Raw genomic sequence first — 24,726 nt, forward strand, 5'->3', positions numbered from 1 at the left:
TCACAAGTTTCACTATTATTAACAGAAAGGCATGTCTGGCTTGGGTGTAGCCAGCGTGTGTATACTTTGCCCTAGTAGCATAAAATAACCTTTCATGAGAAAAATAAGTTGCCCAACAAAAATATAATTTTGCAGATGTAACTTCTACCGCAGGGTCTTCTGCTACCACAGTTGTGTTTAGGGACTGTTTTCATGCCATCCTTCACCAGCAGAATAGTGACAATGAAGGCTTGGGTTTAAGCCCTTCTAAAATATGGTTGGGTGGGGAGGGTGAGGGAGAAAAAATAATCATCCTTCAGCCTAATACAGTTTGGTAATGTGTATGCAGCTATCTTTTTTGTTTGTTTGTTTCATATTGTTACTCTGACTTCAACAGACTTATTAATTTTCTTGACAAAAAGCTGCTTGCTTAATGAAGAAATCATGGGAAAAGTATTGCAGAAAAAGACTGAATTTTTTAAGTCCTGTGATCCATGTGCTGTGGACCAAACTCAGCATGGGTTATCTTAAACCACGAGTAGCCCTGCCATAAAAACGTTGGTGTCTGTACAGGAGCTTTGGTGTTTGCTTCTTACTTAAATACACCTTAAAAAACAAACTTACACGTCACTAATTTTTTTCCCAGGTATTTTCTTTGTGGAAGTCCGAAACTTCGTAGTAGGAATGAATTTTGTTGTACCAGTGTTTTTGGGGAATGGGAGTACAGTGCTTTTACAGGAGAGCCTGATTCTTGCAGGAAGTGTATTTTTGGCCAGAATACGTTATCTGGGTAATTGATGTAGGAAAGCACAGTTTACAGGGGGGAACGTGTCTGTGGGGTGGAACTTTTAACTTATTCTGTTGTGTGCTTTGTAGCTGTCAGTCAGGGACTAGTCCTGGATGTATTTTGAACAATTAAAAAACTACTAAAAGCTATTTTTTTCAAACTTTGAAAAATGTTAATAGAAGAGGATTCCCTTTAATTTACAGTGCTGTATTCTGAAAATTTATGGTAGGTTATAGCAATTGAGTTTTCCATAAGTACTATCACTCTGTTTTCACTCTGGCTTAATATTGTGGAATACTAATATTGCTGTGCTTTACATAGACTCCAATTGTCTACTTGTTACATATTGTACATATTAAAAGGTCCTCTTGGACTTCTGTAATCTATTTTTCTTATTGAGTAAGCTGGAAATGGTGTCAGATGTTCATACTGCTTTTTCATGTCTATTTTAATGAATCTATTTATTACTTCTGTAATGAGTAGTACACATGGTTGGTTAGCCAAGTTATTGAACTTCATCAACCTTGGCTGAAATTCACAATGCATGTGAAACTTGTTGTAACATGTAAGAAATTACATCTGGGCTAAAAGGTTCAATAATGATTACTACTTGTAATGGAATCTTTTCACAAAGGATGGGATTGAGCTATATGCCTGTGTTTGTACTTTCAGGTGCTGCTTTTACAGGGGAGTAACATACTAGTGGAACAGGAACCTTCATATGTGGTACTTATTTTCTTGTCTGTTATCTAAGAGTTAAAAAAGATTTCAGTGGGCTGCAACATACCTCAGTCACTTTTCTGTCTTTTGAAATACTTAATTTCACAAAGGTTTTCTCATTATTTTATTATTTTATGCATATTTCACAGTCCAGAGATGAAAAGACCTTTTGCGTGATCGTCTATCTCGCTGCAACACAGAACTTACTCTCTGCATCATCTTGTGTCTTCATGTTTTGAAAGCTAATGGCACTGCAAGAGTTTGAATAGTTTCAACTGTACATTTGTATTTCTTTGGAATGCTTGTTAAATGGCGGGGACAGAAAAAGTTGATAAATGTGTACTGTCTTCTAATGGCAGTATCTTCTGAGATATGTAGTGACTTTTCTACATACTGTCAAATCCATTTTCGGCATAAAGGTATACATAAATGGATATGATGTTTTTGGCTTACCAGCAGAAAATTTCGTAGCGTCTATACCTGTGCAGAGTGACAAGAAGAAAGGATTTCAGTATCTTGTGTCCCTTTCAAGCTCGTCATGCTTGATTGTGTCAAGGATTTATAAGGTTTTGAAACTCAAGTCTGAAACAGTAAATCTCTACCAAGAAGGAAGTGAGAGGAGGCAGGTAAGAACTTGGAAAGATAAACATTGAAATCTTGACCTGATTAACAGGAGTCTTGTTACTGACCTCAATATTAGTGAGGCCAGAATTTTGCCTGAATTACAGAATAGGAATAGTACTGTGAGAAAGAAATTAATCTTGCATTCATCCTAAAGTCTACAATATGCAAACCTTTCTAAAAGACAGTGTGTGACTTAGGAAAATAAACAATCAAATGTCACATTCTTTTAATAATTCTCAAAGGAAGACCATAAAAAGCAACAGTAGTTTTGTCTTCCTGTATTTTTTTTAATTAATGATCTTTGCAGTTCTTAGTTCTGTTATTGACCACACACTAAGTCTTATGCCTTCCTGTTGTTTTTATTTTTCTTCTGTGAGGGAAAGATTTGTTTATTTCTACTCCTTTTTCCATTTCTTTTATAGGCTTTTCCATTTAATATGTGAGCTCTTTGTAGCCTTCTGTTCAGCTATAACATCTGTTTTTCTGTTCATGTAACATCTAGCTGGTTTTGATTTCTTGCTGTACCTCTACGTGGTGGCTTTTAGTACTTTACCTGTTGCTTCAGAAAGCTCTTTACAAACCAGCTGTTTTGAAATATGAATAGTTTTGCAGTAATATGCTTTACATTTCTTCTCCTCTTCATTTAAGTAGTTACCTTGGTCACTATTTCTAACTTCCTGTTCTTAGTTAGTGTCTCCTTTATACTAAAAACTAAGTGAAGATAGGCTTTCTGGTTTTATCGTACTTTCTTGATAGTAATAACATCTGTGTGAACAAGAAACTATGACAGTTCAGTTTGGGTATATTTTTTTAAATCTTTTGCATGCACTGTGACTTGAGGTTCAGAAAAATGGATGTTGCTTAGAAATTTTTCATTTTTTCCAGGTTATGTTATCTTTGTAGAAGGTCCGTTTGCGTCCTCATTATTTACTCTTTATTCAGGCAGCTTTTTTAGTGTATTCTCTAATTTGTTTTTCTTTATTTTTTATATTTAAACTCGAATTCATAAAACTTGTGGGGCATTTTCCTCTTTTGATGATTAGTCAAAAAGCTGCTTTTGTGCAAAAATTCACTGTTTGTTTAAAAAGTTTGTGAGGACCATCTGTAATTCTCCTCTAACAGAACCAAACTGAAGAAAACAATATTATATTGTGTATTCAGAGATCCAGGAACTGTGAGATGTTCTGGTTATATTCCTCTTCCGCTATTGGCAAACATGAGCAGCTTTTCTTGCTTCTATAGGTTTGTACATTATAGATGTTAAACTATGCTACTTAAGATTTTAAGAAATGCCAGATTAGTTTTGTTTTAAATATGGAGCAACATATAGCTGCAGTAACTGACCTAAGTTTACAGATTGTGTCCATATTCCAATTTAAAGTGAGAGGTGGATTGTTCTGTCACAGTATAAAAAGTATACTCTTCTGAAAGCTATTCTAATTCTTTAGCAGCAATAGAAAATATGGGAACTAGAATTGAGTAAAGAAGGCTTTTAGCTTTTCCAAAATGTGCTTTATTTGTTTGGGTCTGTATCCAGCTGTGAGCAGTTGCTGATGGGTATAAAACTAACTCTTGTTGAAGGATTTTTAACTCTGAGAGAAACTTGACTATTTTGTGCCTTACTAAGATATGTGATGAGTACATAAAAATGTGCCTGACCTACTTGGCAGCACACTTTTGGCATCCTTGGTGAATGAAGATTGTGATCTGTGAAAAGGTGTCTTACTGGATCTGTTTCTGAATCTAATCTATGGTCAAAGGAATAGAGACCTAGACTTCCTGATTCTGGTCTTTGTATCTGGTATTTTGAACATTTGTCTCTTACATAACATTTTGTTTTGCATCTAGAATGTAAGGCAGAGATATGCTTCATAATGGTATATGATGTAATTTGATTAATAAATATAACTTACTAGACTTTACACACAACCTAAGATCTGGTCATTTAACTGGGGAACTTGTTACACACATGACAGACTGAATATAAGATTGGGAATTGTACAGCCTGTACAGTAATGTTGAGTGAAGTGTTCAACACTAGATTCTGGCTATCAGTAGAAGTAATGCTTTTTACCGAATTCACAGTAATGTTGCAAATCATGACTCAAGGTTTTAGAGTACAGTATCATCACAAAACCAGTAAGCTTTAGAAAACATTTAATATGCTTGTTCACCTGCCAGTTTTTCCTATTTTACAGTTGTAAAGTTTTGTAGGCGTACATAGTTTTGGATTTAACATCCCCTTCCCCAAACTGGCAAGGTCTAACTTCTTGGAAGATGAGAAAAAATTGGTATAGAACGTGCAGCTGTAATGGGTCGTTTGCTTAAGAAGGCTGCTGTCATTGAGCTCTTGGGTGGGTTGCTGGTGGGTTCCAGCTGTTAGCAGGTAGACCTTAAATGTCATCTAAAGAAATATATGTTAGTTGTGGTGTGAGAAGATGCACGATATGTTTTCATGCCCTTCTTGACAGTGTGGCAAAGAGGTCTTTGATTTTTTTTTTTTTTTTTTTCCCCCCGCCCCCCATGGCCGTACATTATAATTTAATGACTCCTAATTCTTGCTTGTTTTCCATTCTCCTTGCTTTTGTTAACACTTTCTAGTAATACTCTTCTTATTCTTCATCTTTTGTTTCAGAACTCCATTTCCTGCCTTACTTTGTATGTTGGAACCACATGATGGATCATTTGAGTTACGTAACAGCTCCCCATCTCCCTCTTTCCTTCATAGTTTAAAGCACACCCAAAAGGTTTGCCAGTTTTGAAACTTGGGAGATTGGTACCCATCCTGAATACCACCTAATCCAGAAAATGTAGAATTTAAGGAAGTAACCCGAGACTGTATAAATTCCCAAACCTGCATGTCTTGTTATCTCACCGTTTTCTAGCTGTCTCTTATCTGCTGTTTTTATTTGCTTGCACTAGAAAGAACAATGAACTGCATCTTCCCTGTATTCAGTTCTTTTCACAGGATCCTGAAATGACTCTTGTATTAGAATCTTCCTTTGCTGCTTAACTAAACACATTGTCTTACCTCATGTTGCCCAAAGACAGAGGTGGGTAGTGACTGCCAGAAATCAAGTTGTGTTTTTAATTTTCGACCTGCTCATCTGTTCCTTTCCACCGTGACACAAACTGGGAGCTCTTTAGAACAGGACCTAGCTGTGTATGTTTGATTCTCTAAGACATCTTATTTTTGTAACCTAAATTGTGAGCTGTTTAGGACAGAACCTTGTTTTATTATTTATCTGTAAAATGTCTAGTATACATTTAAAAATCTTTCACTGTTTGTGTAACTGATATGGATAAATATCAAGTTTGTTTTAAGAAAAAGATTGATCCAATTTACGTTGTAGTACTTTCTTGGTATCTTTGCATAACACTGAGTATTTCTCATGAAATAACTTACAGATTAAAGTGTAGAGGATCTAGCACTTTAGCTGACAGCACAGTATGTCTTTTAATTATTCTGCCTTGGATGAAGTATTTCTCTTTATTAAATTTACTTCCTTTATTAACATTGCACTGTTGTACTTGCCAAAAGGAGATTCAAAACATGCAACTAATTTTTTTTTGTTACGTTTAATTAGGGCTCAGCTCAGCAGCACAGAAACCTATGATACTGCTGGCTTACAGAAGAACAGAAACGTGCATGAAAAGAAACTAGACAACTTCTGGCTTTTTTTCTTCCATTTTTGCTTTGGTGGGAAAAGCTGTTGTGTTGCCTAAAGCTACTGCTGATGCAAAGAGCAGCTTTAGAGAAGCAGAGTTTGCCAACCCCATTTCTCTGAACTTTGAACATTTTAAAAAAAGATATCTGATTAAAAAAAACAAAGCCAGAGAGAGACAGTGAAAGATAAATTTAAAATTTTCTGGGCTTTTTTCTGGTCACTTGAGTAAGCTTGTCTAAGAAGATGTGTTAAAGATAGCAACAATAAGGGAGGGGCGGAAAAAGCACCAAAGTTTTGGGGATGACTTGGAAAAAAATATATGCCCCTCAAAACAGCTTTCAAAACCTAGTTGATACTGACTATCTGATTTATGAATGCTCCTCCACTACCACTTTTCCAGAACACAAACCCTTCAAGGGTATGTGGATTGGCTAGAAACTGGAGTCTCTTTATTGTTGGCCTTTAATACTTGCTGCTAATGTTAAGTAAATCCTAATTTTTGGCATATGTGATTGTTGCGAGTTTTGTTGCCACTGCTTCTCTTTAGCTTGCCTCAGCTTTCCTATAAAATAATGATGAAGCTACAGTAACATGCACAAAAATGTCATTATATATTTCCTTAATAATATATTCAATTAATGATACTTATAAATAGACTGGCTTTATTTAAATAAATAAAAGTGGTCACTTATCCCATAGTGACTAAACATTCAGGAATGTTTACTTACTGGGAAACAGTGTGCCCTAAATGTCATGTCAAATTTGGCAACTCAGATCTGATCTCGGTTTCATCGAGATGCTGGTTTGATGTTGACTTACATTGTGGGGAGATTTATTGTTTTCTGCTACTCTAGATTTCAGTTAAATGTTTATTTTGGTAGCATTTATTTTGCAATAAAAACAAAACTAGTGTATTAACATAACTGTAGTCTAACAAAATACTTTTTTATCCCTTATGAATATAAACATACGCAATTCTGAATAGAGTAATTTAGGTTTTGTACTAAAATTAGGAATATGAGTCAGTCTAAAATGAATTCTGCTCATTTTCAGACAAAGTTGCTAGCTCAGGTTTCTTTTAAGATGTATATGACTCCCTTTGTTTGACTTGGTGGTAATACATGTAGATACACTTTTAGGTAGAAACGTTATTTTTTGTCTAGAAAATGTGAAGTTGTGTGCTGAGTTGCTGTGTATTCAGATGCCTATCTTCTCCCATAATATGTTAGGTGTTACAAAGGAAAAAAAATTATATGCAGACAGGAGAATAATCTCTCTAATAAATTCTCCTTAAACATTAAATTATAAAGCCACATGCTAAACTTTGTTTTTTTTTTAGTGCAGTAATTGATTTCTGTTAGGAAAACTGGCTGACTGACTTGCAAGAAGCCATGCTGTCATTTTTAAAGACAATCAAAAGAAAACATGGATTTATTCTATGCTTGAAGAAACACAGAATAAATAGTTGAAACAGTAGTCTTCAGTTGCGGATGTGATGTGAAGATATGAATGGTTGCGTTAATTTCTGCAAATGACTTTAGTATCGGTAAAATGCTGCTCTTATAATGTCCATTGGACTGATACAATACACTTTAAAAAAAATAATCAGCAAAAATTTGTTTGAGGGTTTTGCAGTATGATCCTATCATTTAATAGATGAAAAAAGGGAAGATGAAACAGGAAAGCTGAGCCTTTTTTTCTTCCTGTTAAAGGAGCATATATAATTTAACCAGAGCTTTGGGATTAGTTGAAGTGGAAGATGCATGTCTGAATTCTTTTTGACTGGTATTTTTGGTTGCTGATGTACATCTAATGCAAGTAGTAGATAAGGAAGATAAAACTGGGATTTCACTGAAAATTCAGTTCTTATCTCTGATTCTCCTTCTCTCCCTTCACTCTTAACCCCTGGCCACTGTTAATCTATTCAGGCACCTGGCAGGACCTGTCTGTATTTACATGACCTAGCAACTGAAAAAAAAGTCTTGATTGGGATGACCTGTACAGTTTAGTATTAAACTTCAGTTTTGGTTCTGTCTCCCCCTATGTTTTAATTAAGGTTCTTTAAGAATATCTAACTTATTTCAATACCATGGTTTTTCAAGGTAATCATCTGCATGTATTGTAAGGGCAGATGTTTGTTAATTGGCAGGAATTGCCTTTACACAACTAAAACAAGGTCTTATCATGGGACATCTTATGTAGCTTGGCTCTATATTTAATATCCTGCATCTTGCAATAGGGTTAATTCCAGACCGCAATATATGCGAGATATTGCATAGTAGCACCTGTGCAACATAGAGGGTAGGAAATGTGGGTTTGAATCCGCTGCGAGGCCGTGCGTTTAGATAGCTGAGATAATTATCAGTGTTAGGTTTTAACAGAGCTGGGAGGGCTGAAGTCCAAGCTTTGCTCATGTCGTGTGTAACTGCATTTTAAAATGAGTTGGTAAGGGTCTTTGGACAGTGCAACTGGAGTAGGTGTCAGATTTGACTGCAACTTTGTGGCTCTTATTTGTGGCATATTTGTAATGTATGTGCATGATCTAGTTACTGTTCTATATTTTTGGTTGCTTGCAGGGTCTTCAGTTATGGATTTAGCTTTCTTTGCCTCAAATGATGCATTTTTAATTTTTCACAGGAACAATGAGTCACAGATCTTTATAATCATGTTAATTTAAGGATGCTTTTTCATATTTGTTCAGTGTTGTGAACCCTTCAGAAGAAACAGAATGTCTTGAATTTTGTCAGTGACAAAGGCAACTTATTATTTAGAATAACTTTGCCTTGCCCAGAACAGTATATTGCAAAGAAGTGTAATGTGTAATGAGTGCGTATTTTTCAGTTGGTTAGATTTAAAACAGAACGAGTGCATTAGTCATCTTATTTTGTTTTGCTTGGCTTTCTCTGTGATTCGTGGCTCCAAGAAAAACACGTTTGTCCAAATTACACACAAAGGGAGAGGCAGGATGTATCTTTTATATAATATCAAACTTTTCAATGAAAAATATCAGTATGTGTTGTTACCATGTGCCTGTAAACACACAGAAACAAAGGCAGCATTAGCATTTCATGTGAACTGCTTATTTTAAATTTAGTCTCTTAAAAAATCTTGGTGCTTTATTTGCTTGAAAACTCGCATTTGGAGTGACCTGAATAATGAATCTCTAAGATTTTATCCTAAAACATATTGAAACAGAGTGAATGTGGCCAAGCAATCCTGATACAGAATGCATGATGCTTTTTGGGCTCTGAAAAGTATGAGTTTGACAATGATGTGATGTTTTACATATGGCTGCCATCATTTCATGTGAAAGATATATTGGGTGTTGTACCCTTAAACCACCAGCACAGGCAATGACAATCTTAGTTGCGGAAGATTCATCTCTAAATCACACATCATTGTTGCAGTATTTGAGTCTGAAAAGGAGCTTGCTTAACTCTGAATTCTTCATCACTTTATCTTCAGCATATTTGAATCTGCTTTATTCTGTTTCTGAGGAAGCATTGAATAAGATGATTTGATTCACTGTCAGTGATGTTTAGGTCTTCCAAGTTGAAATAAACCTAGTGATGTCTAGGAGACAAGTCTCTTTTCCATTTATATGTAGTTGTCATGGGTCCCCAAAATCAAAAACCACCTAGTCTGTTTGCTGAGATGCAGCAGTGGGGATGAGAGTCTGTTTGGATTACAAAGATGATTTTTTGCAAGTTCTTCAGTGTTTAACCTTTTCACAACTCTGTAATAAAACTGGGCTTAAATTGCATTTCATGTAGGTTACATGTTGCATTTTTTAAAAAAGTATTAGTATTGTATATTGTGTCAGGGTTCTGCTCTTAAGGTTTTTCTGATTTCCTTCCTTTTTAGCCAAAGCTCAAATTTACTCTTGATCCAGGAAAAAACATACAGTTTTGTTTTCAAAACAAAGGGTGTTTGAAGAGAGCAACATCTTCTACCCGGAAAAATATTTTTGTGATGCTTTTATTGCTTCTGCATTAATAAAAAAAAAATAAAAAGTATGATTTGAATGATGGTCAAATATTGCAGATGAACTTTCTGATGGTTGAGTAAAAATTGTTGTGCCTTACCAGAGTGTTAAGGCTTTAAAAAGATGTATGAATACTCTGTTGCTTGCTGACTTAAATCTGCCAAGACTCTGCCGGTTCTGTGCATGCCATAGGTTTTCTACGTAAGGTGTAGGATTTGTATTGTGGAAATACACTGGCCAAGCAGTGAGAATACTTTTCTTCTCCCAAAGGTCTTAAACCAAAGTAAAACTGAAGTGCTACATATTGGCCTATACTTAGTTCAAAAGAAGTGTCCGAGATGTTTGTTTTTTCTGGAAAGAACTTGGAGCGAGAGACCAAAAACCCAGGGAAATAGCATCCTTCTTTTTACATTCTCCCTTGTATCACTTCTGCCTGGAGGAAGTTCTCAACTTGCATGTTTTGTAAATTATCAGAGTTTAAATGTGTCATGCAAACTCCTGAACTAGTGGCTATACTGCCCTTGAGTGAAAGAGGCCAGAAGGTAGTTTTTAATTTATGTTTGGTGCCAAGAATGTTTTAATTAAGGTTTTGTGTTTTCTGGATTGCAGAATTAATCTAAAAAGCTGTTGCTTTTACTTTATGAGGGTTATATAAAATTATTGATGCTTCCCAAGAAGAACCAAATTGTACAAATAGAAAACTTCCTAGTCATTGGAAGTTGGATTTTTACTTGCAATATCATAATACCATATACAGAAAAGAAATTGCTCCTCCAGCTACTAGTTTATCAAGGAATGATTTTGTACAAGACTCTTACCCATATTATATTAAAAGAAAATATAAAGATTTCCACCCACCCCTCCTTCTGAAAATTAACTCTCCTCATTCTGCAAATGAGGCACCTGTCTTTTTATAAGAACCCAATAGATGTTTGCTGCAATTCAGAAAGCAACATAAAAATTTGAGAACTAAGTGGGGGAGTGGAAGAAAAACCTGAACATAACAATGAAAGTAATACACACTTCTAGTGATGTGATACACGTTTGCGCTTACAAAATCTGAGTTGGTTTCTGCGGTTCTACAGTCCATAAATAATCTGTCAGTGTATGAAGTGCCAGAAATATGTAACACCAGTAGGCTAATGCTTTTCATTTCCGATTCCACAGGAATTGTTCACTTACTTGATCTTGCTGTGTTTACTGTAGTGGAAGGGAAGAAGGTTTTCTTTTGGACTCCCTTTTAGTTTACATTCAAACTGCCTGTGACGTAGGGCTCAAGGAAGTCTTGGACTCATGACAGCTTTAAATCATTACTCAAGCACCCATGAAGATGTTTTAGACTCTCAGGGCCTCCAGAGCTCTTCTATCAGTGGAGAGAAAGGAAGAAATGATTTTGAAGAAACTAGATGCGAACAAACCCTGTAGGCTTTTAAATTGAGGACTAAGCTGTTGCAAAGAAAGATAGCGTTCTTGCATTTCAAATGTGTTGTAATGACAGATCCAAGGCATCTTGGAGTTTTTGAGAGAAGGTAGAGAAGCTGAAGAAAACTTGCTCTGAAATTTTCTGAAATGTTTTTGAATTTCTTGTGTATTCAAACTTTCTTTTATTTGGAATAAAGGAATGTTTTAAAATGTGTAAATGCCTGATGCAAATTCTTTACAAAATGTCCCCCAATGATAAATGGACTGTATGCTGTCTATTTAAACAAGTAATTGCTGAATTACTTTTCCACTCAGTGAATCCTTTTCTCTGTTTTATAGAAGAGGTCGCACCATTTGACAGAGCCATATACTCATCTGGTGTATGTTGATGCAATGTAGTTGGCATTAATTGAGTGATGCTAACCGCTCATTAATTGTTAGGTGAAAATCTGTCCCAAAATTTACTGGTAGTAGTCGACTGCAGATAGACACGAATGTGAGAGTATTGAATTGAACAATCATCACAGAAGATGAAGAATGAAATTAAGTGCTAATTTCTGAGTCTTTATGAAAAGCATGTTGTAAGTAAAGGTCTGAAGGGTTTTGAAGTCTGAAACAAATGCCATGCACTTGTTAGTTCTGCTAGCAGCCCTTTAGGTTAGCTGCTGATGTGGAGAGCTGTGCCATAATGTTTATTCTCATGTATGTTTTATTCTTTATTCTTCTTAAACAGGATTGTCACTTTTGAGTGTCAGATTAGAGCTCATTCAGCTAGAGCAGCATCAGCAAAAAAGCCACTCAGGACAGTCTTCTCGCCTGAGATTTCCAGGGCAATCACTTGAAATTTATCCTAGATTTATAAAACATTTGCTCAACATTGTATTGTATAGAGTATCCAAATATACCATGACTGCTTTTCCAAATTGTACCTTATTTAAGCATATTGTTCTTCAGTCACATTTGGGGGAAGTTTCTATCTTAGTCTTTGTTATTGGCTGTCCTTGATGCTCACGTGTATTATCCTATGCTGTTTTTCTAATGTGGCTTTCTTAATGTGTGATTTTTCTGTAAGAAGATATTAAAGTTTTGCAGCTTTGTTTGAGCTGCCCACTTTGAAATGTGAAAACTGAAGCACAGAACAATAATACGTTGAGGCTGGGCACAGTTTCCTTCAGCGGTCTACACCCTTAGCCAGCCGTTGCAGCTAGGCAGAATGTACATGGCAATGGTTCTTGCTGGCAGGAGGCTGAGCTGTCTGTTTTGCCTGGGTTAAATAGCTCTGCAGCTGCAATACCCTAGCACTGTGGTACAGGGAAGATTCACCACTGGAGGATAGGATTTGTTTCATGGAAAAGAAACTAGTATCATTGCTGTTAATGTTCATTCATTGTGAAATGGCTGTGTCACTGTTGGAGAGCATATTGGTGGCTGCAGTCTCAGATTAAGTGAATTTTTAAAGAAATCGTTGGTTCTTTTGAAGTCCACAGAGTTGGTCTTGTGGGTAGAAGTAAGGTTGCTCTGGTTCCTTAATTGTATGTCCTTGTGGTGTTGTTATGTATTCCTATGTATGTCCTTAACCTAATTATTTAGTTTTCTCTTTCTCTTTGACCCTACTGTGATTCTTTTTAAGACTTTACTCTTTGGGTGTTCATGATGTTTGTGGTTTAACTTCGGTGTATGAAGCCACATTCAATTTGGATTTTGATTCAATGTAGCTTTTATAGATAGGCAAGTTTTTTCTCTACAGACTTTAAGTAATTTTGTACTTTAAATACTCAATCCTTGTGTTGGGCTGAGGTTTTAAAATGTACTGTATATTGAAAACGTGGCTATATTTTGCTGAAGAACAAATGTTGTTGGCAAACTTAGTTTAACACAGTGAGTCCGTTAAAGAAGTTTTCCACCCTGCTAGAAGCTTCTCCCCAGCTATTTAAGTTATGTGACACTGGGGAAGGAAAGAATTGTTAGTTTTTGCAGAAGAAACAAGGCGCTAAAGCTGTAAAAGGACTTGAATACTGAGGTGCTTCCAAACTCCTACTTCAGGTGTTTCAGTTAGATGTTTCACTCTTCTAAGCTCCTGTGTAGTTGGTTTTTAAACTGTAAAGGTACTTAATTGTACTGCTTAATGAGGATTTTCAGGTCTATGAAAATTTATTTTTAAGGATATATGTAAAAATACTGCAGTCTCAAGAGTGAGAAAGTTGGTAGGTAGATCATACTTAAACCCCAGTGAGCTCTATGAAGAAGACATTGTGTTACCTCAATATATTTCATCTGGCAGATGGTCTGAAAAGATGCCTTGTGAATTATGCTCCACACAAAGGGATAGAAAGATCAAGTGGTTGTATAGGATCCCTAGCTATAGTCAGTGATTCAGTAGTTGAATTGGAACCTCTATGTGGTGTGTGGTACCTGGATTTGTTTTTCTTCTGCATAAATCTAGATGTCCTAAATACAGTGCAAGGTGTTATGAATGAGTTAGCGGTTTAAAATGTGTCTGATGGGGAAACACATCAGCACCTGACCTGTGGCAGTATTTTGAATGGAAGGATGGACTGCTGCTTTAAAATCTTCTGAAAAGAGGGTTTTTTTTTAAGCACATAGTTTCATGGAAAGATCCAGAACATGTCTGTATTAGGGTGAAGAATCATCCTTTGGTAGCCCAGAAAAGAGCGAGTAAGTCCTAAAGAGGAGTGTTTAACACTGATCTCCAAGTCTGCAGGGAAAAATCAAGGTGGTATTAAAATTAACTAAATTTGCAGCATGTAACTTGCTTAGATTTTAGTCTTTCTCAGTTTAGTGTATAATAAGAATCAAGTCATTAACTGTACCAGAGAATGGCATGGAATTTATTATTTTGCACTGTGTGATATGGGGTAGTTAGCAAAACATCATCATGCTTAGCTAATTAAACTGGCCGTCAGCTCTAGCTCTTTGTATAACAGTAGAAAAACTGTATTCCCAGGCATTCGGACTAGTTTTTAATAATATGATAAGCTGGTCAAAATAAGTGTGCTTTTTGTGCAAAACAGGAAGCATACAGCTAGCTAATAGTACTCTGGTACAACGTCTTACATTAGTTACATGAAAAATTCTAGTTAAATATGCTTAAAGTGGAATTAGGAACAGGGGAAATCTTTGCATATGCTGTAGCTCAATTCATGTGCATGCAATGAATTACCTAGGTAATTAAAGTTGCTTGGTAGAATGAATGGCTTTAAGAGAGACAAGAAAATTGCTTGGACTTAAATACCTTAAGTACGTAATTGCAAAAAACAGTATAAATTCGTCTTGGTGTCTGTTGTTTCTATAATGTAAGTTATGTCTTGTGTTGTAACTGAATTTTGTTGCTCCAGGGTGTTTTGGAAGTGAGACAGCCCATCTTAATAGGCTTTTCGGTAAACAATTTTTAAAAGGAAAACATGAACATGCTTTAAATGTCATAAAGCTAAAACAAATACTCTCTTTGACTTCTTCACATACTCAAACTGCTGGGCATTTCAGTTTGATTCTTCATTTTCTAGTTTAAGCTTGTCTAATAGAAACTCATTAAGCTACATTTCCATCTAGCTGAAAGAGGCGTAATTTCGGTTGTTGTTACAGTTCTCTATGCAGATGGGCACCCAGTGATACTATTGAATACGTCACAAATATGTAGTAGCTCACCCCTGATAGTAACCCAGTTTCTGGCTCAGTTCTCTGCACTTTTTATGGGCCGTCTGTACTCCTAGAAACTCATCTCCTCGTAGAAATTTGCACAGATTTTTTCCAATTAAATTAAGTTTATCTTGGACCAGCTTCTATGCAGCTTTTCATTAATGTGGTGAACAGTGAAACAGCATACTCACAAAGCTTACTGATGGTGTCAAGGTAGAAGGAGTTGCAGCTCTTGGTAGACAGTTTCATAATTTGAACTGATCTCATTAAATTGCAGTACAGTCCCAAATTAACAAGATGAAATTAATCTGAAATCTGAAGTCTGCTTTTAGAAAGGAGAAATGAAGTGCCTAAATTCAGAATGGGGAAGAAACGGTTAACAGTATTGCAAAAAAAAAGTTGTGTACAGTTGTTCAGAAATTTGCTGTGAAACTTTGTTCTATGGATAAAAGAAAAAAAAAACTGGGGATGTAGATTTATACTGCACTTTAATTGCAGCAAAGTGTGAACTGTCTGTCCACTTTTTTCAGATTTAGAAAGAATGTGTTTGCAGATTGTCATATCAGTGAGTTATGCAAAAGAGGGAATTTTTCATGGATTAATTTATCTCTATTGTGTGGTATATCCAGTGACCCGTTTAGCCCTATGATACTGTAACCAATATATTAAAGCTGCATGCTATTTGATGGATTATTCATAATGAGAACAATTGTGAAAAATTGTTCTCCATATACCAGTGGATGATGGGGCAAAACCAGAGTTGATTTTACACAGATAATTTGAGGAAAATTTTAGTAAAGGTTTTAAAGTGTGTGGATAATAAAGCCTACATGTAGATTACAGGTCTCCTTAGGTAGAACCTCATTTTCTATGACTGAGCTTGACAACGCACTCCCAGGAATGGTTTAACACTGGGATAGTTCTCTGGTCACTGGTTTTGTGCAGCAGTGCTCTACAGATGGGGTGGTATTTGGGTCGGAAAAAGGAGTAGTTACCTCCATGTGATTTTGATTCTTACTCCCTCACATCCCACTGGATGATCCCCCTGCCATAGGTGGTCCTCAGATTGATGAATCAAAGGCTAACTGTGCATCTAAAGAACCCAGACCTCACTTTTAGAATACTCTATCGCTTTTGGTGTGATGCTGCCAAGCATAATAGTTCTGCAATCTTGCCGTATGGCTCATTCTTCAGTCACACAAGTAAGGAATAAGTATAATCCTGCACTTCTAGCAGCTGAAGACACCAAGGCAGAAGAATTGAGTATGCTTTTTGAAGTTCCCAAGTCTACTTTGGGACAATAATTGCATATATTTTGTGCAAAGACATGCTCAAATTGAGATGTCTACCTTTTTTTCATATGTGTTCTTAAAAGCTGGGTCCAGGTGACTACAGGTAGTCAGACTGCAGGTAGCGTTAGCGTACTGAAGTGTGTGGCTCACCATTTCAGGTAATTTTATCTGTTTTGTTACCGAGACCTATTTCTGACTAGGAAAATGTTTTATCATAGGTTTTGAAACTGCAAAGTCTCTTGCACTGCATGGGGCATATGTAATCCTGGCCTGCAGAAATATGTCAAGAGGTAATGACGCTGTACAACGCATTCTTGTGGAATGGGTAAGTGAATGTATCTAGTGTCCCACAATAAGCTATGTTTTTCAAGTCATGAAGTCTTTGTGCAGTACAAACAGTGAAATAGATATTACATTGCCGTGCAAGAATCTAAGGAACATTTGTCTTATTTTGTGATATCCTGCTCAGTCACTGGTGTATCAGTGACTGATAGAGATTTTTCATTTCATATGACCATATTGGACTGCAAGGCTTGACATGCTGTTATCCATGTTACATAGAGATGCTTTGTGAGGGCAAAACTGTTTGAAAGAACCACTGAGGCATGTTTCATGGTTCATAGGACAGGACATCTGCAGAACCAAAGTATAACTATCTGAAGGAGAATATACACACTCAGATGTTAGAGACAGCCACTATTTCACCCGTAGTTTTTATACTATGGAGAGATTTCAGAGGATCATTCTTACACTTTTCAAAACCAAGAATGTTTCCCTCCTCTCCTACTCCACCAGGCCCAGCAGCACTGCTGCCAGGCAGTCTGTCTCAACATTTTTCCTTCCTGTTTCTTCCCTCTTTCTTTAATTTTTCTTCCATTTTGTCATGCAAATACAAAGTGCTTCAGCACTCTCTGTTCTGTTATTTCTCTTTGACTCTTACCTTCTCCCCTCCCCCTCTTTTTTTTTTAATCTTCTAAGACCCTTATTAAAATTTATTCAGTGTTCTTAATTTATTCCTCCCACAATAATTTACTTGCTAGTAAGGATTGCAGGCGATTTTGAGCTTGCTATGACTGCTGACTTCCAGGAGATAATCTGTTGACACAATCCCATACACTTGAATGATAAACTGCAGGGTAAGATTCTTGGAATTTAATTTTTTTCCTGCTAAAATTAGTGATGAGTGTTTAAACTTTATTTCCCAAACTCTGAAGATATTTCAACTGATCTCAGATGATTCTTGGTAGTATTAATATTTACACATAAGTAGTCTTCAGATAATTATAATATTTATTAGTGCAAAACAAACAGTGCTTATTTACAAGTAAGTATTTCCAAGTAAGTGCTGCTTATACTATTGCTAACTTTTGTAACCACAAGTTTCTTCAAGAAACAGTCTTTGGATTTAGGCCTTTTTCTCTTGCCCAAATGATATTAATGATTTACAGTAAAGGATTGTTAGGGGAAAAAAATCTTCCTTTCCCCTTCATTACTTAACATTAAAGCTCTCTTTGGTTTTTATTTCAATAATGTGGAATTCCAAGAGAATTCCAACAGGGGCAAGCATAGTGTGTGTTGCTTAAAGTTTATCTGTCCGTTCTCTTTCAATAGAAGTGGATTTGTTACTATGCTGTCTTTTGAATTTAGTTGTCCCAATACAGCTAAGTCTAGCTATATATCTATGTTTTTTATGTAACTAAAATAAGGCAGTACTGCGTACCTTTTATTTTAAAAATAACTCATTACCCCCTTAATTCTAAGCATAACTCTAAGCACTTTGAAGGCAATGGGAGTTTAGGAGTACTTCTCTTAGTACCTGTATTATCTTGGCAAAAGTTAATGAATTGTTAATTGAATGAAGATCACTGAAGGTCAAATTACTTCAGGAACGCTACATTTATTTGCTAACAGTTTTCAAATTCTAATTGTTCAGAAAAGAATCTCATCTGTAAACTGGGTAGCTGGAAAACCTTCAATGCATCTTTGTAATGGCTTTGTTGTTGTTTATTGAGAGGGACTAATTAACTTTGATTATTGCACTAATATTATGGCACTTTGACAGTCCCTCAGATTTATGACTCTGGGAAAATAAACAAATGAAATGCAGGTGCTGGAGCAGAAAGAATAAGTTATTACTGAACTTTAATTACTTGGAGTGTGTAACCAGGAGAGAATTAGTTGATGAATTACAAGATGCTTAAAATTTACATCAAACTGTAATCTTGAGGAATACAAACACGAAAACCTGCCCCAAAATCAGTTACTGAAAAACAAAGAGACAAAGATTAATTTGATTGATTGATTCTAATACAAAACTATTGATGTAAAATATTAATTTTTAGCTTGTAGGTGTGACTACAGAGCAGGAATTTGTTAATTGAAAATTCTTTCCTAAAATTAAAGGGTTTAAGAAAAATGTCAACAACCTCTGCATATGGTTCAGATGAACTCTCGGTATGTAGTTGGAATTATCCTGCTATAAAGAACTTCAAAGAAGCCACAGTATTTTGTCTCCCTTGTTCCTAGGGGAATCAAAATTATTGAAAGGAAATTGGTTTACTTTTCAATTTGGAACCAATTTTTTAAAAAAATAAAGCTTTTGAGGATGCAGCCTTACAAAGCCCCATGTCCATGTTACTCAGGTAGTACTTTTGGCAACAGTAGTGCTACCTACTTGCTTTATGTTCTCTTGTAAGTTTTTGAGATTAAGTCTCTGAGCGGCACCACAAATACTGTCTTCCTCCAATATTTTGAGGGGTGGAAATTTGGTAAATAAGTGCCTGCTCTTTGACTGAATGTCCAAACCCCATTTGCTTCTAATTTGTATGAGCTATACTTTTATAACTCAAAAAATCTTTGCCATAATGAATTGTAGTGTGTTTACATGTCACAAGTGTACTGTGTTGGTAATAAAATTCATATTTCTATACTAATGTGTATATTACGGAAAGTAATATGTACCCTTTTAAGACTTGAGATTTAAATGCCTGACAAAAAACATTTTCTTTTTCATTCTTTTTGTTGTCTGACATGGAGTATTTGTAATTCCTTGTGAAGGAAGCAAAAGAGTCCTGCTTATTTTGCAAGAAGACAGGACAATTAAAAATGTATAAAGAAAAAACTGCTATTATTTCAGTTTTTGATACCATTATCTAATTGATAATCTGTATTAACTAGTGTGAAATATATATATAGGAAAATACATAATTCTTTAAAAAAAACCCAACACCACCACCAAACCACAACAAAACAAAAAACGCCAAGTCAAACCTACTGTAATGCTGTTACACCATATGTAACAGCACTTTGGAAAACCATCCAGCTTGTTTCCTTAGTGAGTTTATTTGCGAGATCCTTTTCTGGAGGGCCATAAAATAAGTGTCTGCAGAAATATGGCTCTTCTTTGGTTCTGTGGTACTTTTAAATAAGTTAGGCAAAAAACCCCAGTTTCAATCTGCTTTTACTGAAAAATCAAGTTTATAAAGAGAAAATGGGACAGCTAAATCGCATGAAAAAATCAAATTGTTAAGATTCAGAGAAAACAGGAGCAGTAATGGGAAGAATAAGATTTTTTTTTTTCCAGATGAGCTGCCATTCTATATGTTTAAAAAACAAAGTCAAACTGATCTTAATTGGCTGTTGGAGACAAACATAGAAAACTTGTTTTTTACCAACTTATGTCTAAAGAGCTGTTTTATAGAGAGTTTGAGCCATTTGAATAGGGATTATCCATATAAACTTGCTAATTATTTTAGATAACTGTCATTTGTTTGCAACCTGCAGTATTCCAGTTATTTTCTTTCTAAACTACAGCAGAATTTTGCTAATTTTGCAAATGTAAAGTGTTGCAACAAGTTTTAATGTGACTGGTCTAGCTTGTCTGTCAAATACAATTTTTACAGAGAGTTATAGTTGATTATATTGGTGCAATCTAATGTTTTATATATATATACACATATATAGAGAGAGAAATGAAGAGAAAGTATGCAGAAGCAGCAGATAAAAAGAGAGATCAGTATGGCTTTACATTTGATATCTTGAAAATGAATGTTGTTCACGCATGATGACATTCAATATCAATTTAAAACTGTTTGATAATTTCTTGCTCAGAAAAGAGGAAATTAGAATTCTAGAGTTATGATTCATTTTAATCAGAAAGAAATTGTCAAACATAAATCTCTCCTTGAGTAGTGAAAAGGCCTGAAAGCAGCCAAGAAAAAATATCAATACTTTGCAAAGGAGGAATGATTGTTCCAATTCGTAGCTTAATTGACTTTAAGGCTTAATGAAAAACACTACAGTGCTGTTTGTACACATACTTGCTCTGACAAACATTGAAATCTATGCTCTAGGAAGAGAAGCTAGGTAATTTATTTTACATTATTATTGATATAATTTTCTAATTGAGTATGAGCAGTATGTTTGGATAAGACTGCATAGCTCCAGATGTTAGCGGTATTCTCAAGAAAACATTTAAGAATATGAATGAATAAAATATTTCCTAAATCACAGTTTTTCTTGCCAAGAAGCTCTCACTTATTTATTCCTGTCAAATAGTATTTGAAGTAGATATTAAAAGATAAATTGTAAATATTTCATAAAAAGTATAATGTTTCTCCTGGAATTATTCCTCAGTATTAAGCCTACAGCTACATAAAAGATTAGATTAAACTGTAAAAAGAAAATGTGGGTTTACTTCATATGTAGAAACTTATAAGGTAGACATGTGACAAGAGAAGGGAGAACGGTTATGAAGAAAACCAACAAACCAAATGTGACTCCTTGCTGTATTCCTTTCCCCCAAAGTATTCTCCACCTAAGGAGTGATTTATATTCTTGCTGATGAAGTAACTGAATGAAATTAAAACCTGATAAGTGAGTCTTTGTATTCCAATTGTAATCTTGCAAAGCACAGAGAGGAGAGAAGCAAACTGGGCACGTTTACACAGAACACAGGCAACAGTTTTCATATGTTGACTATGTGTATTTCCCCCTCAAGGAAGCGTGACTGATTTCCCACATAGTGTTTCGTCTCCACTCCTGTCCTTGGCTTATGATTTTCTGTCCACATGTGTGGAATACAGGATAGATCTGTAAAAATTCTTCTAAGTCTCTTGGTACTAACAGATGCTAATCTTGATACAGAAGATAAAATTTCCTTTTCTATCTATTGGATGTTAATTTTGTGAGCTTTTTCTGTAAATCAGTCAGGCTATTAAGACAGAATGTCCATACCAAGACTATGTAAGATTACATTAGAACCAGCACAGTAAATTGTTCTTGGAATTTACTTATGTGAATGATTCAGGGAGGGTGTCTCATCATGATTAGTGGCAGATTTTCATTTATGGAAAAAACTGAAGGATGAGGGAAGATGGCTTTGGAGATGTAGTAAATACTGAATGAAGCCACAGTCTGTTAGTACAGAATTAGAATTTCAAAGTGGTGCTAAATAAAAGCTCTTAAAAAGTAACCTCCTCAAAATAGAAAATATTTCAGAATATCATACTGGTAGAGCACGTGTATTTATGTGAAAATGTTATTTCCAATACTGGGTTGTTATTTCATAATAAAGAATTGTATTGTTTCAAAATATGATATTCTAAAACTATGTATTATTGGCTCACATACCATCACAGTGTAATATATAAAAGCCTGCAATGTATAGACGTATTTTATCTTCCAGTGCTCTGAATAGTGACCGTACTGAAGAATCAAGATAAAAGTAGTTCTCCAAACCTTGCTGTGGGAAAAGGCCTTGCCGGAAGAGGCAGTATCTTTGTGAAGCTAACTGGTAATGCAATAAAGAAAATTCTGCGTCAGCTTGTCTCACTTGCAGCCATAGACACTCAAACTGAAGCATTACTGCTGCGGAGTATAATGCTTTTTTCATTTTAGGGATGTGATCCACATCTTTCTGAAGTGAAGGAATTTTTTATTTAACTGTAATTGCAATGGAATCAAACCTTATGTGAGGAGAATTGACAGTATAAGCCTTAACCAGTACTGGTGCTAGTAACAGCTGATTGAGACCAGTATGAAAATATGACCAGACTTTGGCCATAATGTTGAAGAATTCAGTAAGTTCCTGTGAGTAATCTGCTCAGCTGAGACACCTTGAGTGATGTGTGCTGCAAAGTTATTTTCCAAATACAGATGGACAGTAAATTGTTAAATAATGGTAGACATAATTTTTAAGCAGTAGTAGCATGCATACACAGCACTAAGCAAACCCAAGTGTAATAAAGTCCGCTAATACACAGATAGGAAGACAGGAAGCTGGAAAGCAGTTGCTTTTGTATTTTGAAGTCTTCTGACATGTTCTGAGGTGGCAGTTTCTCTCAGTTTGCAGGCTTGTATATTGGGACTGTAACTGTCCATGTGGACATGCCTCGCCCTGTCAGAGCTTGTTATCAGTGAGAAGTCTGCGATCTGCAAGTTCTTCTGCCAGATCCGTCTTTAAAAACAGCTGTGAATCAGAGAACGTAGCCACTGACAAGAGCAAGAGGCTTTTTAATGATTTGCAAGGAAATTTGCGCTTTAAAAACCCCACACAAAGTTAAAAATGTTAAACAGTTTAATCAACATTTACATGGGTGAATTGTTGAGATCTATTTTTTGTATGCTCTAAACATATGGCACGAATTTACTCTCATTACAGATGCTGAGAAAAGGGAAAGGCAAATATTTATATAACATTCATGTTTTACAGTAAAAACACTATTCAGTTTGTTTATACAGTTCCACTGTTACAGTTTTTATGGTTCGTAATGAAACCACTGTAAAACAGAGTCTGAATAATATAGCAGATGTGTTAAGCCCCTAACTTTCAGGGTTGGGCATCCTTCTGAATACTGATATCACTTAGAGAGGTGATGTACTGGCTACAGCTGAACAGTTTCACACCTCCATCTTCAGCTATAGTTAGCTCTGCACTGTTACTGTATTAAAGATAGAGTTCCTTATCCAGATAAATACATGGCTATTTTAAAGTAGTTATTTCAGGTATTTCTGAAATATAAAGCTAGTCAGTGTGAGTGAGTGCAGGAGGCTTTAAAGGATTTGGTGAACATTTTCCAAGCATTTATGACCTCATATGGCTTATATTACCAATAAACAGGGATAAATTAAAAATGTTTAATTTGATGTATGTTCTATTTCTCAATATGGTTCTTGAAAATATTTTTATTGTGGTGCAATTGGTGGCTGGGATTCAAAATAAAGTGAATGCTGAATGTTAAAGTGGATGAAAAGGGAAATTATTCTTAAAAATGTGGCTATATTTTAGCTTTTATCTACTTGAAAAGGGCTGCAGATATATTGAGTCAGTTTTTGACCTTTACTATACTGTACTCAGTGAAATACACAATTTTGGTCACATAAAGATCAGTAATATTAAGTCTCTGCGTGTATGTGACAATTACAGGAAAAATGCATGGTCCTTGCCCAAGACTTTTCAATTCTGGACTCTGCAGAGATGTACTTTTTGTGATACTTTATGCTCATTACCCTGCGTAGTCACATTGACTTCCATTGTGCTGATAGCAAGCAGAGAATTTAGTACCAAGTGTTCTCGGAACTCAGCCCTTATTTAATAAATGAGGATTAAGGAAATAGACATAAACATTTTGTAGTGTTTTTTTTTTTTATTTTGTTGTTAAGTTCTGGTTTACATTGTTGGCATGTCTTTCAGTAGAGAATACTTTTTAATGGTGATAATGCAGGTAATAAATGCAGGAAAAAGTTTAGTAATATCCAGCAAGGTGGAAGGAAATTTGAAGTAGTTTAGCACCGTGGAATTTTTACATGTGTAGGTAACAACATTTTTAAAAAGTCTGGTAATATGAACAAAGAAACTACTCTGTAAAAGGCAGAAGTCTTTGTTTGTCTTCATCTTTTTCTCAGATATGAGGAAAACCCATAAAATGAGGCATGTTGAAATAAATTGGGACTTCTTTACAAACACAGATAAGGCAAGCAGAAAGATTTCTACTAATAATGAAAAATTGGATGCTGGTGAAGGAAAAGAATGCTGCAACAGATTATACCTAGGAGAGATGATGGTACTTCAGAAGAATGGATAAGTCAAAATTGGTTTTGTGTCAGTACTAGGGAAAAGGCTGTGATATCCTTCGAGTAGGGTGTCCATTGCTGCTTGTAAGCCATTCTGATCTTGCAGTTCAGTGTAGCCTCCTCAAACCATGGAAGAGCTTCTGTGGTTGTTACTGCCTGTTTCATCCATCCCTAGGACAAGCCAAGATGCCATAGGAAGAGAGGATTTCCTTCTGCATGAAGCACGTGAGGAATGTTTAGGGGGAAAAAATATAATTCCTGCAGGGGCACAGACTTTCAGAGAATTCCAGAAGAACCTGCTGACCTGCCAGTTACAGACGACTTGTCGTGATGGTGCCTATTATTTTGTCTGCAGATGTTCTTTCCTTCAGAAGGGCCAGAGTTTATTAACTGTGGAGGAATAGAACCAGAGTGTGTTTCATTTTCTGGGGGAAGAAAAGAAAAAAAAAATCAAGAATTTTTTTTCTGTGGTCTGGTCACTTCCTCTCCTTTTGGTTTTGTGCCTTTTACAAGAGATTT

General features: G+C 35.6%; 1 protein-coding gene across 2 annotated transcripts in view; it reads left to right on the forward strand.

The window, feature by feature from the left end:
- Positions 1-24,726, forward strand: part of WWOX (WW domain containing oxidoreductase) — a gene marked incomplete at both ends in the record, with an annotated part of 530,600 nt that overhangs the window by 12,674 nt on the left and 493,200 nt on the right. For both annotated transcript variants that reach the window (XM_082005833.1, XM_082005832.1), the window contains one exon: positions 16,353-16,459. In XM_082005833.1, coding sequence (XP_081861959.1) covers positions 16,353-16,459 — 107 coding nt within the window. The remainder of the gene's footprint in view (positions 1-16,352; positions 16,460-24,726) is intronic.

The sequence above is a fragment of the Phaethon aethereus genome (assembly GCF_964289735.1).
Source record: "Phaethon aethereus genome assembly, chromosome: 13".
NCBI classification, from domain to species: domain Eukaryota; kingdom Metazoa; phylum Chordata; class Aves; order Phaethontiformes; family Phaethontidae; genus Phaethon; species Phaethon aethereus.